Below are 17,550 nucleotides of genomic sequence, written 5' to 3'. Positions count from 1 at the left end.
ACACAGCAGAATTAGGAAAACTTGCCTTTGAATCATGAGAAAAAAAGTAAGTTGAAAAATTGTCTCCCTGAAAGAACAGTTTTACTCGAGGGACAATTATAGGACTTGGCTAAAAAAACAAGTTTGATCTGAACATGCAAATATGGGGATATGATGTTTTTGCAAAAATGCTTGCGTTTTCTGGATCAATTGTTTTTCACAATGATGGGTGATGATCCATATAATGTGCCAAGTTACAATTTTAGAAAGTGTGAAACCCAACGAAACCACACTGACGTTTACTGGATACAGCGGTTATGACAATACATGCAGTGCATGCAACCAAGTGTAATAAAGAAAACCATTAACTAAACTTGAATCTTTGAAATAAAGTCTTAAATGGAGTTTTTAGTTCTTTAGAATCATTAAATTAGATTTTTATTTGGAAAAAAAGACATGCTATTGTACTTATCTTTAAAAAGTTTCATGTGTGAGAGATATTCTGAAGGACTGTATGGAACATAGCAGTTCAATAAAATGGAAATGTAGCTGTTGGTTAAAGTTCCTTTAAGGTCTTAAATAATATACTGTAGTTTATATATTGGAAAGTGTAAGATTAAGGTTTAAATACTTGTTTCCTGGTGTTTTGTAATTTTTGTTCTTACAAAATTTTATTGTTTTGGAACTAACTCTTCTCCCATTCTCTTTTCTCTGCTCTTTCCCTGTTTGTCTTTCCTTTTCCTTCTTTGCTTTCCTTCCTTCCAGTATGTGGCTTTTATTTCCCTCTTCTTCATCCTCGTCTCTATATCTACTTTCTGCATGGAGACGCACGAGGCCTTCAACACAATCACAAACAAAACAGAAAACGTCACAACACCCAATGGAACCCGCGAGGAGATAGTATACGAGGTGGTGACCGACAGCTGGTTGACGTATGTGGAGGGTGTATGCGTCATTTGGTTCACCATTGAGGTCTTGCTGCGAGTCATCTTCTGTCCAGACAAGTTGGAATTCTTCAAAAGTGCCCTCAACATCATCGACTTTGTCGCCATCCTGCCCTTCTATCTGGAGGTTGGCCTGAGTGGTCTGTCCTCCAAAGCTGCCAAGGATGTTCTGGGGTTTCTTCGTGTTGTCCGATTTGTCCGTATCCTCCGAATCTTCAAACTGACACGTCATTTTGTGGGTCTCCGTGTCCTTGGTCACACCCTTCGCGCCAGCACCAACGAATTCCTCCTGCTCATCATCTTCTTGGCTCTCGGTGTCCTCATCTTTGCCACTATGATCTACTATGCTGAGAGAATTGGCGCTGATCCAGATGACCCAACAGCAAGTGCCCACACTAACTTCAAGAACATCCCCATTGGATTTTGGTGGGCTGTTGTGACGATGACCACATTGGGTTATGGTGATATGTACCCAGAGACGTGGTCAGGGATGTTGGTGGGTGCGCTGTGTGCCTTGGCTGGTGTGCTAACCATCGCTATGCCTGTACCTGTCATTGTCAACAACTTCGGCATGTACTATTCTCTGGCTATGGCCAAACAGAAGCTGCCCAAAAAGAAGAATAAACATATCCCTCGAGCACCGCAACCAGGGTCTCCAAACTACTGCAAGCCAGATGCTTTGGCAATGGCTACTGCCTCACCTCAAAGGATCTTGGGAAATGTCTTAGGTGGTGTAATGGTGTCTGGAGGTATAGGGGGTGACTGTCCTCTTGCCCAAGAAGAGATTATAGAAATAAACAGAGGTGAGTTTTGTTTCTTTTTAGAGAACATATAGTGCCAAAACTTTTAGGTTCCATATGAATTTTATGGATTTGGTATATTGTCAAAGTGTTAGGAGAAAGGAGCTAGGGTAATACAAATAAATTGTGCATGGTTGATTCCTTGACTACACTGGAGTAACCACTGGCCCATCAGAACGCTTGTGTAATTTATGATCGTTTAGGAGATTCACATATGCATTAAGGCACCCACCTGTCAATGAAAATAATAAACACTTAGAAGGAAGATGAACTCATTTATCTATTAAAACAGCTTAATGGATATCATTTTTGGCTGGCTTCTCAGATTTTCTCTCTGCCATTGACAGTAAAACTGCTTCAACATGCTACAATACAATAATGCACCTTTAAAGCATTACTTAAGTGGCCCAGTCATGAGTAAGCCACAAAATATTTGTTTATTCAGCACTTTTATTACATCCTGTCTGCCTGGCTTTCTTCATGTTTTAGCAAGTTACTAAATGTCGGTAGGGTAGTTTTACCATATGCACAGACAGTTATATTTTCTGAAATTTTCCTTCATCTAAAACTTCCCACCATTCAACATCATAAAAAAAAAATCTGATGGTCTGTGAAACATATTTTACTGTAATGCCTGAGTGGACATTGGAGAGACAAAAAAAAAAAACAACAACATCAGTTGTCACTCTACATATTGTACAGTACATCAGGTGGTCTATTCACTTGAGAATGTACTAATGATTGTGTATATAAATACACATAAATCTCCTTTTTATTGCTGTTTTGCACTTTTACTTTTGTATACCTGTACTTTAAGAAATTGGTTCTGGGCAACAAAATACAACGTCAAAAAACACCAAGACTTTTCAGAAAAAAATTAATACGCAACAATAAAAATAATAGCAAAACACTGAAAAATATACTAAGGAAGGTTTAACAAAAATTGTACCTTTACAGTATTCCATTGTCTGACAAGTTATTTCAATACTAATTAGCAAACTTAATCAAAAAATTACAACTATAATAAAAAATATAATTTCTTGTTGAGTATTGCGAATATTAAATATGTTTTTATGTAAAATTGTATGATTTTATCAGTAGGCAGTATTTGATTTACAGCAAATTTTCATAATCTAAAACAAACAATCAGAAAATCTTGCTTTTCAAGCAAACACTTGTGAGGCTATTTTTACAACTTCTGCTTTGTGAAAGGGACGACGGTTTAGATTGTCCATATTTTCTCTAATGAACATTCATGTTGCTATGCTAACATGATAACAGCATCCACCGTGGTTACTGAATATATTTTATGTGATCAGCTGAATCCTCCAGGGATTGTTGTCTCTATGAAAGTTATTCCTCTGTATGATCGCATTTATACAAATATCTTCTTAAAATGTATTTAAAAGATGTATTTGTAATCATTCAAGGTTACTTTGTGTAGTTTGGTTATTAGACCAGCAGAACTGAGAGTCATGGTTGACAAGTGAAAGGACACTCCTAGCACCCGCTGTACACACAGCAACACAAATATTCTATTGTTGTAAAAACTTGGACAATTTAAACAACTGTTTCAGTGAAAATTAACAAGGTGCAAATATTCTTAATATTCAGTTTGCTCAAACTGCTAAAATATTTGAGTTTAAGATGTAGATGGTGGAAATGCATTCCTGAATGGGTCCAGCTTTAAGTAGCTGTTAGCTTGACTCCCTTACTAGAATTTCTCCTTGATGCTCCAAACTAAAGTCACTCTCTTTGCCATCTATTGTGTGCAGTACACAAACTACTCATAACTACTACACGCAACACAACATAAAACCTGTTCCTTAAACAAATGTATGCAAGTAAATCTGAATTAGTAAATTTTAGTAGTAATACACAAAACATATTGGTACTTACCTGGGATGTACCTTGGCATGTACCAGGTACATACAGGGTACCTAGTAGGTTATGGTAAGTACCAGGTACATACCAAGTACCAACCAGGTACATAACAGGTGCTCGGTAAGTACCTGATATGTACCTGGTATGTACCTGGTCACTTTGATACATGGCTGATTACTTACCTGGCATGAACTTTATGCATACCAGGTATGTCACAGGTATTTACTGGGTATGTCAAGGTACTTACTGGGCAAATGTAAGTATCCTCCTGTGTATATAGGTATGTAATTACTACATACAGGTCAGTAATGGGATTAGATGATATTCTGAAGTTACTCGTTACCCTATTCTTACAGTGTATGTGCCCAGTACATGCCAGGTACTTACAGGGTACCCTTGAAGACTGGGCTGGGTTATGAAGTTAGTTGTTATTCAGTAATGTTAATGCCTGGTAATTACTAAGTACAAAATAAGTATTTATCTGGTATGCACCAGGCACATAGAGGCTACTTACTGGGAACAAAAACATAACGAGTAAGTACCTGGTAAGTACCTGCTACTTAGCAGGTACATACTTGCTACTTTCAGAGTACCTACAGGGACCAAGCTATAATATGAATTAATATATTTGTTTCCCAGTAATTACAAGATACATACCTGTAAGTATCTGTATATACCTGATTATTTACCTGGTAATAGCGTGTACTTACATGGACCTAGCTGTAGAGTTTCATGTTTCCCTGTAATTACAAGGTATAGTACGTACCCAGTAAGTGCCAGGCGGAAATTTGCAGTGTTATCCCAATCTGTTAATGAAACCACTTACATAAACTAGAACAATTTCCATCCATCTTTTTTTTTAACCTGCTTTTTCCTTTGTGGGGGAGCTGGTGCCCATCTCCAGCAGTAAACTAGCGTAGTTTAGGTTATGATTTTTATTTTTTATAAAAGACTGACTCTTCTCTGTGTGATTATTACTTGTGCTATGCTTCATCCAGATTCCAAGCAGAACGGCGACGCAGCCTCGGCCGCCTTGGCTAACGAGGACTGCCCCACCATCGACCAGGTGCTAAGCCCAGACGAGAGGAGCCCTATTGGGCGAGGCCCCACTCGAGAACGCTACCAGCAGGACCGTGCCTGCTTCCTACTCAACACCAGGGAATTCCGTGCCACAGATGGGAATGTGCGGAAAGGTATGTTTCACACCAGGAGACGGATATGTAAAATTCACGTCTTATATAAACACATCCACACAGCAAGATGCCAAGCACAACATGCTGTAAACAACAATACAAGTCCAGTGTGCAGCCAATTACTGTAAATTACCATATGTTTTAAAGGTCAGATTCAGAACCTCAACAAGAACAACATAACATGTAGTACACATATGCAGTCGTACAGCCACGTACATATACATATGGCTCTTTTACGCTGCTCTTTGCTTCTATCTTTTCATAGTCATGTCTGTGTTTTCATCATCACTTGGTATTTGATTTCGTTTGTCACATAAGATTTTCCTGTTTTCCTTTTGTTTTTGTCATATTTGGCGTTTCTTTTTCTTCACATAGCCTCGGTCACGTCCTCCATCTTTTTCTGGCGTCTGTGAATTTTGCTCTCCGTCCCATGTTGTCACATTCATTCGTGCTCAGAAATGATCTGTCTTTCTCTGTCTTCTGGACTCAGACAGTTTGACCATGCATTAATTTACTTCTCGTCACTTCTGTTTCTCCTTGTCTGTTTCTCTCTCCCTCTTGCCTTGTGCACCAACCTTTTTTATTTCTCCTACTTCCGTCCACCCCTTTGATGACTTTTCTCCACTAAAATCCTATCAAAATTCTCCTCTCCTGCCTCCCACACCCCCATTTTTTTAATTTATGCTCCATCATTTCTCCTCTTGTTCTTTTGTTCATTATCCTCACGCTCATTTACTATTGCAATCCGACCACCACCACTGCCACCGGCCTGCACCAAAACACTCCCCCACACTCCCTCCGAACTTCCAACACCCCCTTGTTGACAACAAACTACTTTAGAGGCAGCAGCCCTGGCACCCAGCCCAGACTCCCCTCTGACTGAGGATTGGTTTAAGATGGAGGGGTCACTGTTACAGCAGGACCTCAATGCAAACTCCACCTCCTCCTGGATCAAACCATAGCACAGAGGTAACACAAATTACAACTAAAGAGCCCATAGTGTAGTCAGTTTTTGACTAGAAACACCCATTAGATGTTTTGCAAATGCACAAACAATGCTGCAACAGTATGGCACCCTCTTTTCACACATATTTGCACATTGTATGTACAAACCTAAATTGCAGATACAGGAATATTTTCATGGGTTGTTTCTAAATGTTTTCTGAAGTTCTCACCTGTGAGGAAACTGAAAGCCAGTTGCAAACAGTTGAGCTAAGGTTGGGTTCTACTCGTGTGGCAGAAATGACCTGTGGGGCTCATCGTTTCATGTGGGAGTCAAAGCAACCTGACCTCAGCCCAGTATTCTGCTTTTTAGAATGCGTTACCATTTTTTGTGAAATCAATAAACAATGTACAAGATGTAAGAAAAATTTTTTTGGAAAGAATATGGGATTGCTCTACAATGCAAGTAAAGTGCACAAATGTGTGCGATGATGTGCAAGTGCTTTAACCCTGCATACAGCTATGAGCGCAAAATAACATCCATGTGGATATACACAAAAACATCCAGCAGCTCAAGTGAAAATAACCTGACTGTTGTGTCCTGTCTTAGTAACTAACTTTAATGTGAAAGTGAAGAAAAATGAGTGGGCACAGCGGGTCACATTGTTGTCTGATGTGCTTCTGTGTTGTTGTTGTCTCTCTCTTCAGGTTGTGTCATATCACGCGTGTGTATGTGGGCTTTTTCATTCTTACATGTGTATACATTGTGTTTCTGTCCTCTCAGTGCCATCTGAGTGTTGTGTTGGTGTTGTCGTGTGTGGCTTACTTTTGTTTTTTTTCCCTTTCTACTGTGTTGATTCATGTTATACCTAACCCCACCAACCTGCACCTTGGTAAACTAACACACAGAAATCTGATTTGCCCTCCCCCCCAAAAAGCTGCAAAGTACATGCAGGTATTGAACAGTGTTTATAGTTGTATTTATACTTATCTTAAAGCAATAGTTCCAGTCTGGTGAAGTGGGGTTCTGTGACAAAGATTTGAACAAATGATATCTTACCTGTTGTACATATCTAGCTCTTTGGAGAAATAGACCAGTCGTTAGCTCTTCAGTCTGTCACAGTTAAACTCCAAGCTGGGCTAAGTTCAGTGCCATCTTAAACTACTCCAATTTCAAACATTTCACTGTGGTTCTTGAAAATACATTACATTTCCATCAGTTTAGCACTACACAATTTGTTTTAACTTTAAATTCTGTTGTCGTTTGAAAGTGTAATTAGCAGCAGCAGCAGCTAGCTGTATCACTTGTGCTGCAGGCTGGTTCACTTCTGGTAGGTGTATTATGTTATTACTTCTGTTATAAATGTGTAATGCAAAATTGATATTGATGTACATTTCTATCCATCCATCCATTATCTTTTACCCGCTTCTTCAATTTTGGGTCACGGGGGTCGCCGGTGCCCATGTCCAGCAATCACTGTGCGAGCAGCGGGGTACACCCTGGACGGGTCGCAAGTCCATCACAGAGACACATAGACACAAACAAGACACACAACCATTCACTCTCTCACTCACACCTAGGGACAATTTAGAGTTACCAATCAACCTAACATGCATGTTTTTGGTCTGTGGGAGGAAACGAGTACCCGGAGGAAGCTCACGCATGCACAGAGAGAACATGCAAACTCCACTCAGAAAGGACCCCGGACCGAGATTTGAACCGGCAACTTTCTTGCTGAGAGGCATGATGTAAATTTATATAAAAATAATGTTTTTAAGAGGGCGGCATGTTGGATCAGTTGGTAGAGCTGCTGCCTCTCAGCAAGAAGGTTGCTGGATCGAATCCCAGCTAGGGGCCTTTCTGGGTGGAGTTTGCATGTTCTCTCCGTGCATGCGTGGGTTTTCTCCGGGTACTCTGGTTTCCTCACACAGACCATAAACATGCATGTTAGTCTGATTGGTGACTCTAAATTGTCTCTAGGTGTGAGTGAGAGAGTGAATGGTTGTTTGTCTCTATGTGTCCCTGTGACGGACTTGAGACCTGTCCAGGGTGTACCCTGCCCCTCGCACAGTGACTGCTGGATATGGGCACCAGTGAACCCCACAACCCAAAAAGGATGAAGAGGAATAAAGATAATGGATGGATGGGTGTTTATTAGAACCGTTGTGAAGTTTTCCTGACAGGACATTGGTTTAAGGTGACAAAAATCCAATTTAGTCTTGATTGTTCTTGGACTAGCCATTAGCTCAGCAGTTCAGTTTGAAATGAACTCTATTTCTCCAAACTCAAGTTGTTCAAATTGCTATTTACAGCCTGTAAGATATCATTGTTCATAAGAAAACCCAGCTTCAAAAAGTCTGGACTATACCTTTATTGCAACATGAATAGAAGCATGCACATACAATTTAAATTACATTTACATTTAAATTGAAGGTAATTGGCATCATTAATTGTTTCAGAGTTCAGGGCTGTACATTTTCCTAAGGCCTAAGGTTACTGGGGTTAGTGGAGTCATCTGTGTCAAAGGATAGTATCTCTTGAATCGCAGCACGCTGAAAACAACCCAATATGCTGTATTTTCATACAAAGTCAACAACATACTTACAAATCCGTTAAATGCAACGTTGATTTAACAAAATATCTTTTCACGAGCGTGCGATTGATCTGAAATACTGTTCTCTGGATGATATAACTGTGATTTCAGTGCCTAGTGTAGTCCAGAGCTCTTGACATTTGTTCTCCGGAGACCTGGATAGAAATCAGAAGAAGTATTAGCTGCACTTGGCGACTGAAACACTTACCGACTGACCAAACAGACAAACGCTATGACAGGTTACACTAAAATGTGTCTTCATGCAGAAGGTAAGCAAGCCGTGAGCTTCTAAGCTTTTCACCTGAAGGTCGCTAACGTCTGCTACAGTTTTAAATGTGCAAACTGCAAATTAGGTGACACTAAACAATCTCTTTTTAAAGCAATTGAGGAGTGCATTGAAGAAAATAATCACTGGGGCCATTAGGATGCTTAAGGCAACTTAAAGACAAATTGTACACTTTAATTTGTACTTTTAGTCTGGGGAGCTATAATTGTTTTAGCTTCCTTTAAATTCTTGAAACTTGTGCACTACAGAAAGTAAACAACAAAGAAATCTGATCAGTTTCTCGCTGGATCTGAAATACGATTCTCTAGTTTTTGATTCAAAGCCAGAAAATTCAAACATTTTGCACAATATATTGTGCAAAAGTTTTAAATTATTTCTATATTTTTCCCCCCACTTTGCTTCCAAGGAACCCTACTTGCTTGTAAACTTTTAAAGTGGCCTTGCTCAATATGCTTTCAGACTTTCTGAAAGTCTTCTACAGATTTTAGTTGAGCTTTTTCTGTTTTATAACTTATAATTATGTGTAAAACATGAACAAGTGTAGATTTTTTTTAGCTGATCATCTACTTTATACGAAGTTTGATAAAGCTTTTTGGGAATCACCTTGTTGTTAATAGAAACTCTTATGTTTTAGATTCATTTAAAGACATGGGAAAACATTTTATCTTTGTTACCAGCTACTTGTAACAAAGTACTTAATGATCCAGTTGAAAGTGAGTTTTTTTGCTAAGTTTTGTGTCGACACAACCGTGGCTTATCCTTTGACTTTGGTTAGGTGGCTTAAAAGCGTTCCTCTGAATAAAGTCCTTTTAAAAAGAGCTTCAAAAAGTCTCAATAACCTTCGATGAAGACCACTTAAAAACTTACAAGAGAGCCCGACTCCTTTGAAGCAAATATAACAAAATAAGTGATGATTCAAGAATTTTGCACCGTTCTGTAGAAAATGATTTTCAACCAGTGATTTAGGACCTTTGCATTTAAACTTTATGATTATTTCCTTTTCACTGCCCTTCCTGTTGTTTTTAAAGCGGGATTCTCATATTCAGAACTCATTAATGTGCGCTTCATTTGTGATTATTTTGTCTCTGTGTTAAGATGTGTTGAGTTATTTTCTCAGCTTCTCTGTCTTTATTTATTTATTATTGGTCATTTGACCTGTTATGCACTCAGCGCTGTATGCATGGCTCACCAAGGGCGAACAGTTATTGCCCCTTTGTCTGCGCACTCCTCCTAAGTTTATTTTGATCTCTTCTACTTCTCCACTCTCTACTAACGTGAACAACTTATTTAAAATTGTTGTTTTCTGTGCTTTTTATCTTTGTTCCTAACCCGATGTGTGCTGTGTGTTTTCAAATAATTTTTGTGGAGTGATTTTGTTACTCGTTGTATTTTTTTTTTTTAAGTTTCTTTGTGAACCTATTGTGCATATATTTAAGTTATATTTATTTTGAAGTTATTATATTTTGATATTATCTGTGGTTGTGGTCTTTGGTTGTGTTTTTATTTTTGTAACACTTTCTTTTAGCTTTTGTACAGCAGTGTCAGTGTTGTTTAGTGCTTTGACTTCCCCTGTGTTCTTCCTGTGATTTTTATTATGAGCTTTATTTATGATTTGGATGATTAAAATAGTTACAGAACAATGAGATAACACAAAAGTGATATGCAAGAAAATATTTAATTTTCATAATACTTAATTAATGAAAAAGGCTAATTTAAACAAATGAAAAAATATTGGAATGAATAAGGAAGGAATAATAGGAATGATCATTGTTTATTATTATTAATAATAATAATGTTAAATTGATGCTTGTTTCAGGAAAAAAGCAAAGAAAGTTGCTGTTCATTCTCATCTCATTCCATAACTACTGTTTATCATTATTTATTTTATAGATTAATGTACCAATACAAGTTTTATTTCTTGTCTTATTATAAAAACCTCTAAAATGTATATACTGTACAAATAATGGCCTAAATTTAAGTTGTGCTACCAGAAATGTGTTTTATTTGGCAATGCATTTAGTTTTTTTTAAGCTTTATACATTATATGCACCTTTACCCTGCATGTTTTATTGTGTTTAACAGTCCCACTGTGTTTTACTTTCATCACTAAGCTCTGCAAATATTCTGTCTAAGCCAGATTTTTACCCTATATAAGACATAATAAGTGGCACAATACACAATACGTATCCATGTATGTGTATAACAAGCAGATGAAGTGGACCTGAGCTTTAAGTATAACAACTGACACTCTACAGGTCTCTGTGACCTACATACAACTAACAAGAGGAAAAGGGACATGTTGCATGTCATCTAATTAGTCCAGAAGACACGACGGGCACTGTATGTACTGTATGTGCACACTTTGGCTTTGGTTTGGTAATGAAGTGATCAATACATTTAATTATGGGTAACAGGAGATCATGCCATCTTAAACTGGCAATTGATTTCATGTAAGAATGATACAGCGTGAGGCTGATCTGAGAGTAGAATCAGAGCAGTCAGCACTTTCTAAGAAACACGGCAAACATGAAATTATAGGGCACGTCGAAAAGGTAGTGAGGTTTTTATTTACTCTACATGTTTACTGTGCATACAAGTGTTATGTCTCTATACATTTCCTTGGTAAACAGTCTGGCCACAATATTTGCTGCTCTTTTTCCGTTCCTCTCCTGGAAACCTCCTCCTCCTGTGATTAACACTCATTCTCCATCCCATCCCCAGGCCGCCACTGCAGTGCAAGTGTAACTAAAGTTTGACTCTAGGTAGGTACACGCACCCTCCATAGTGTAAATTAAGTGTGACTTTGGGCAGAAATTATGTCATCGCTGAGCACAGTGACAGCGAGACTCAACATCTCCCCACTGACAGAAGGTCTCAGAGCACCATGTTGATGATGTTGTCCGCGAGGCAGCAGATAGTCCAGAGAGGAGGAGAGCAGACTGTGACTAAAACCTGCAGTGGCTGAGGCATGTTCAGCTTCCATTTGAACTTTAATTCATCAGCAAAAGCAAACAAATCACCCAGAAAGTCTAAACTCATCATAATTCTCCAGCACTTTCACCATTTGTCCAATCAGCAGATGAGAACGTTTTTTGCTCGTATTTAGTAAGTGACTTAAAGTATCATTAAGTCTTGTGTTTGTTAGGACACAACCAACACTTTTATCTTATTATCCCACTGGTGAGGGTCTAAATCAGGGGTCTGCAACTTGCAGCTCTGGAGCCACATGTGGCTATTTGGTCCCTCCGCAGTGGCTCTTTCACGCTTTGACCAAAACAAATATAAAACTAAATTTTATAGGATGTTATACCCACAATAAAAATGGCATGTTTTAGCAGTTTTCCTGTCATTTCCTTTGCAAATATGTTAGTAGTAATACTACACAGAGTAAGTTATGCCCACTTCAACTTTATGCTTTATTTCTTCAAAGTAGGATACTCAATTACTTTGCAATAAAAAAAAAAAAATCACATTTGCCTACACAGTTCATTCCATCCATCCATTATCTTTTACCCGCTTCTTCCATTTTGGGTCATGGGGGTCGACGGTGCCCATGTCCAGCAATCACTGTGCGAGGGGCGGGGGACACCCTGGACAGGTCGCAAGTCCATCACAGGGCCACATAGAGACAAATGAGACAAACAACCATTCATTCTCGCACTCGCACCTAGGGACAATTTGCACGGAGAGAACGCGCAAACTCCACCCAGAAAGGCCCCTGCACCGGGATTTGAACCCAGGACCTGTCCAGGGTGTGCCCTGCCTCTCGCACAGTGACTGCTGGATATGAGCACCAGTGACCCCTGTGACCTGAAAAGGAAGAAGCAGGTAAAGATAATGGCTCAAATTGTAAAAATTTCAATAAATGTTAACAATCATTGGAGGTTTTTAGTTTTATCATTTCACACCTAGTGGCCAGAAAAGCCCTCTCTAACAAATGTTAAATGGCCCATGGGCCACCAGTTGATAATGACAAATGTAGCAGGTTTTTGTGGCTCTGGACACGTTTAGTTTAGTGAACGAAAGGGCAGAAATGGCTCTTTTGATTGTAAAGGTTGCAGACCCTTGGTCTAAATGTTTAGGTGGAATGAAAATGTTTGGAATTGTTTGAGTATTTCAGAAATGCAAAATAACTGTGATCTTAGGAATTTTTCAAAAAGTACACAACCTTCACAACTCTGAATAACTTTACAAACATGTGACGACATTACCAAAAAGTATGATGGGAGCGAAAAAAGTGGAATTTGTGTTTATTTGTAAAAAAAAAAAAAAAAAAAAAAAAACGAAACAAAATTAACAGTAATCAAAAATATTGGGGGAAAAAAAGCATTTAAATGTTTTGCTGATTTAAGAGCTTTGACTTTTCATAGCACTCACCATCCACATTAGGAGGCTGAGACACGCTCAGACAGCTGTGCAGCACCTGTAGTTGTGCCACAGATGGATAAAAACACTTTAGTCCATTTGCTGAGCCTTGCAGTTCAGTTTGCTGTGAACATTTTGACCCAGATGACGACTGCAGGTAAAATAGAACAAATGCTGCACCCAAAGAAAGAAACTTTTTCTAAGTTAAACCATTGTTTAAAAATGTTGAGATATGACAGGGCGGAGGTGACTTTTTTTTTTTAGCTCACAATTATTAAACTTGAATCAGTGCAGAAGGAAAATGGCAGGAAAGCTGCTGAAACAAACACTTTTTCTTGGCTGGGGACAGCTGCCCCTTTGGTTACATGGACGTTGTCTGCTTGTCCCTTAAAATGTACGCAGTATTGGACCAATGCCACATATTTTTTATCTCTTTAAATCATTTAGCCAAAAAAAGTACAATATTTACATGTTAAGTAATGCATTTGTAAATTAAACATATACCCCTTTTTGTGCTAGTTAAGTCATGGTTTAGACAAAGATCATATGTTGTGTAAAACACAGTGTTTTAATCAGTTCTATCACATCGTGTGTATTCTACTTTTACTAGATGTTTCTGGTTTGCCACTAAGAAAATAATTTTAATGTCTGAGAAACAACAAATGAGCAAAAAAATGTCATTGTTACAGCATCATATCCATTTTAGAAATTGGATGTGTCACATGTTTCATTAATTTTTGTTTGTTAAAGACTGCAGTTGATTAATAATTAATTAATAATCAATTAATTAATAAATGGTAGTATTAGATCCACTCACTGAAGAACTTGTTAGCTGCAGGGTGGGGCATTGCTATCAAAGGATGAAGTCATTTACATGAAAAGATGTGGCATGATTCTTCTTATAAGTTTCAGAAAAAAATAAGACTTGAAAAATAAACAATTCTGCATTTATTAAATGGAAAATATGCACTTTATTGGGATGTGTAGTTTTCAATATAATCAGGTTTTAATTTTGACCACAAACACGAGGAACTTCATCAATAGCTCAATATTAGGATTTGTAACACATAGTCACAACATTAGTCCAAACAAATCACATCCCACGTTTATCCAAATAGTTTTTTATATGGTGCAGAAGTACAGAGTATGTTATAAACTGTAAGGCTGATTTATTTAAAATATGCCGCCTAATATCCGTACAATAATTATATGTGGTTTTGTATGTGAAAAAAGTGAGAAAAATAGCATTTAAATAATATAATTGAGAATAGTAACTATTTAATGAATGTTATTTATTGGCTAGATTTTTTTTTTTATTGATTTTTTTTTTAGAGAGAGAAAAAAAAAAAAACAACCCCCAGTTATTAGTTGATGTAAGCAGGAAAACATGCCGTGAGAAATGTGACAATAAGAAAACTCCACAGATTTGGCTGAAAACTTCTCCGCAGTCACGGAGTGATGTAGAGCCTTGGAAAACCAGTGAGAATGATTCAATATTTTCCTGAGTTACCATCCAGCTAAACAGAAAAAAAAAAAAAAAAAAACCAGGACCAGATTTTGATTTATAGTTGGTAAAAATGATGCGATATCAATATTAGCCCTATTTTTTAATTTTCTTTTTAACAGGAAGACACAAAGGGTGTCTTGTTGTAGTGTTCGTTGTCATCCATCTGTAGTCATGTGATGGCTGGAGTTTTTAATCTATGTTAGATCACATTTCAGGCCTAACATAAAAGTTAAGCTCCACCCATTATATGCGAGTTAACAGTTAATTGATGGTTAATTTTGTTTGACTTTACCTGATGCAACATGAGAGGGAGAGTTCAACATCTGCATGTTTTAAACATACAATACAGCGGGAAAGGACACGAAGGACATTGTGTCATTAGACGGTACCACTTTACAATAAGGCTCTCCTTATTGATGGCTAATAAATAGTTTATACATATGTTATTAATTCAGCTATAAACACTTTATAAACTATTAATAACTGCTTATTATGCATTAATTAAAGGTGACAGAAAGACAAAACTGACCAGTTTCGTGCCAAATAGTGAACCAAATCTGTTCACCTATGTAGACTAAAGCCCTATTCACACGGGATTAGTTTTACCTATTCTATTTGTAACAATTACAGAGATTTCTGTGTTGTTAATCCCATGCAAAATGGCCATGTCAGTAATTTGTAAAGTAAAAATTCCCCCACAAATTACCTACTATATTTTGCTGAACTCTGAGGTCCTGTGATAATACTAATTCAATGCAAATAGACATCTCTGTGATTTGGACAGAAATGGGCGGTATCCGATATGTAATTAGGCGTTTTTTTGTTTCCTGGGTGCATTTTTATTTGCTTTTGTCAATGGAGGCTGCATTAGAAGCATAAATAACCTTTTGTGTCGCGGACCAGCAAAAGCCTATCGACCCGTAATGGAACACACAAGCAACACACGAACAACACACAAACACACAAGTGGATGTTATGCAATATACAGCTTGTAAATTTCAGCTAAATCTCAGGCTTTGGTTAGCCCGTGCGAATGCGCCACATAAAAAGCAGACGTTGGGGAGTAATTTATTTATTCCATGTGGTCCCTAGGTAAAACTAATCCTGTGCAAATGTAGGGCTTAAGTTACTACCTTGCAAGCACAATGATCATTTGTAAACTTCTTTAACATATAATATTGTACTTTGTCACTGCATTATAAGTGTCTACAACTAATATTATATCCTAAAATAATTAGGTTTAAAAATGCTTGTTGTTCTTACAAGGTAACAGTCTGAAATGTTTAACTGAATGAAATTTATAGGTGAACAGATTTAGCTCACTATTTGGCAAGAAACTTATCAGTTGTGTCTCTCTGTCACCCTTAATTAAAAGCATAATAAGCAGTTATTAATGATTTAGAAAGTGTTAATTTTTTTCATTCATTCAACCTTTATTTATACAGGTTAATCCCATTACAATAAGGCTCCTTATAGATGGCTACTAAAAAGTTTATAGATATGTTATTCATTCCTCTATAAACACTTTATGAACATTAATATCTGCTTATTATGCATTAAGGGTGACCGAGAGACAAAACTGACCAGTTTCTATAAAGTGTTTATAGAGGAATTATTAACACATCTATAAACTATTTATTAGCCATCTATAAGGGGAGCCTTATTGTAAAGTGGTACCCATTAGACCAACTCACCTATGACATTTTTGCACAGCTGGATTTAGCAATAACCTCTCGTTCATATCCTGTGCCATTTCCCACTGTAGGTAAAGTCTAAACTGATCTGATTATGGATATGGTTTTAGGTTTTTAAATATTGCTGACAGAGCATTTTTATGTTGGCCTTGTGGAGTTTACTGACAGTTCAAATGAAAATTTCCAAATCAAATGGGGTTTTTAGTGAAATTAACTATACCACACAATGTTTTTAAGTGCTTTCTATTAAATCTTCTCCTTTTTTAAAAACTTCATTAGGTCAACTCCTACTCTGCAGTATTGATATAAATGTGTTTGTGAACTTGAGGCCAAAAAGTTGCCTAAAACACCCGGACGTGAACACTTCACATCCTCAAATGCTGGGTGATTTATGCAATGGGCCTTCAATACGTGCTCAGTTTATTATCTAAAAGTCCTTTGCTTTATGCTTTAAGAAATTCAAACAAATCATAACTCTCATTTTCTTGTTTTGTCTTGTCTGTCTTGTCTCTGTCTTTCCTTATGTGTCCTTTATGTCTTTTTAATTTAATTTGATTTTCATTTCTTATTTTCACGTATGTGCTTTTCCTCACGTTGATTTCCTCTTATAAACAAAACTTCATACTCATGTTGCCACACTGTGCAACCCTCATAACATAACGGAACATTTCTCTGTTACGTTTCCAAACATTTCAAATGTGATTTCCACGCGTTTTATTCGCATACATCCAAACTTGATTGCTTGTTCAAATTATTATTTAAAAGCGACGGGGTATGAGAAATCTCGTAGTCTCAGTAACATATCCGGAGTGGCAGGGTCATCGCTGCGACTTGCTCCGATTACAAGTCCACCGTTCGAGACCTACGAGACCCCGGGACAACTGCGTCGCTGTCGTTCCCCCATCCCGTCCATTTTGTAACAGAATGGATGATGACTGGAGATTAAAGAAGTGCCGTGGATTATTTATGGCTTGATCGCACCGGAAATCATACAAACAAAAAGCAATAACGTAAAATAAATAAATAAGTAATGAAGTTGAATGTAAAACGACCTGTGGTCTTGTGAATTTAACAGTTTATGCGTACATGAGGTATGCAGATGGGGCAGAGTGCAAAATGTAGCTTTAAGGACAAAAAGATTAGATAAAATATTAAATATATGAATTATTTAGTAAATCAAATATTGTCAGAGGTTATAAAAAAATAACTCGTCTATGTTTTAGAACTTCAATTTGTAGATAGACGTCCATTTTTGTGTTCATGTAACAAACAAGAGCTCATTTGTACATCCATAGAAATGACCACAAAAGGTTAATTTAGCCAAAGAAAAACAAACACTTATATATATATATATATATATAT

At 37.4% G+C, this 17,550-nt stretch overlaps 1 protein-coding gene across 1 annotated transcript in view; it reads left to right on the top strand.

The window, feature by feature from the left end:
- Positions 1–17,550, top strand: part of LOC119423961 (potassium voltage-gated channel subfamily C member 1) — a 47,104-nt gene that overhangs the window by 20,427 nt on the left and 9,127 nt on the right. Inside the window, exons 2-3 of the mRNA XM_037691392.1 lie at positions 745–1,726; positions 4,606–4,800. Coding sequence (XP_037547320.1) covers positions 745–1,726; positions 4,606–4,800 — 1,177 coding nt within the window. The remainder of the gene's footprint in view (positions 1–744; positions 1,727–4,605; positions 4,801–17,550) is intronic.

The sequence above is a fragment of the Nematolebias whitei genome, chromosome 17 (genome assembly GCF_014905685.2).
Source record: "Nematolebias whitei isolate Nwh7 chromosome 17, NemWhi1, whole genome shotgun sequence".
Taxonomy (NCBI): Eukaryota; Metazoa; Chordata; class Actinopteri; order Cyprinodontiformes; family Rivulidae; genus Nematolebias; species Nematolebias whitei.
This window is presented reverse-complemented; position numbering and strand designations above follow the sequence as displayed.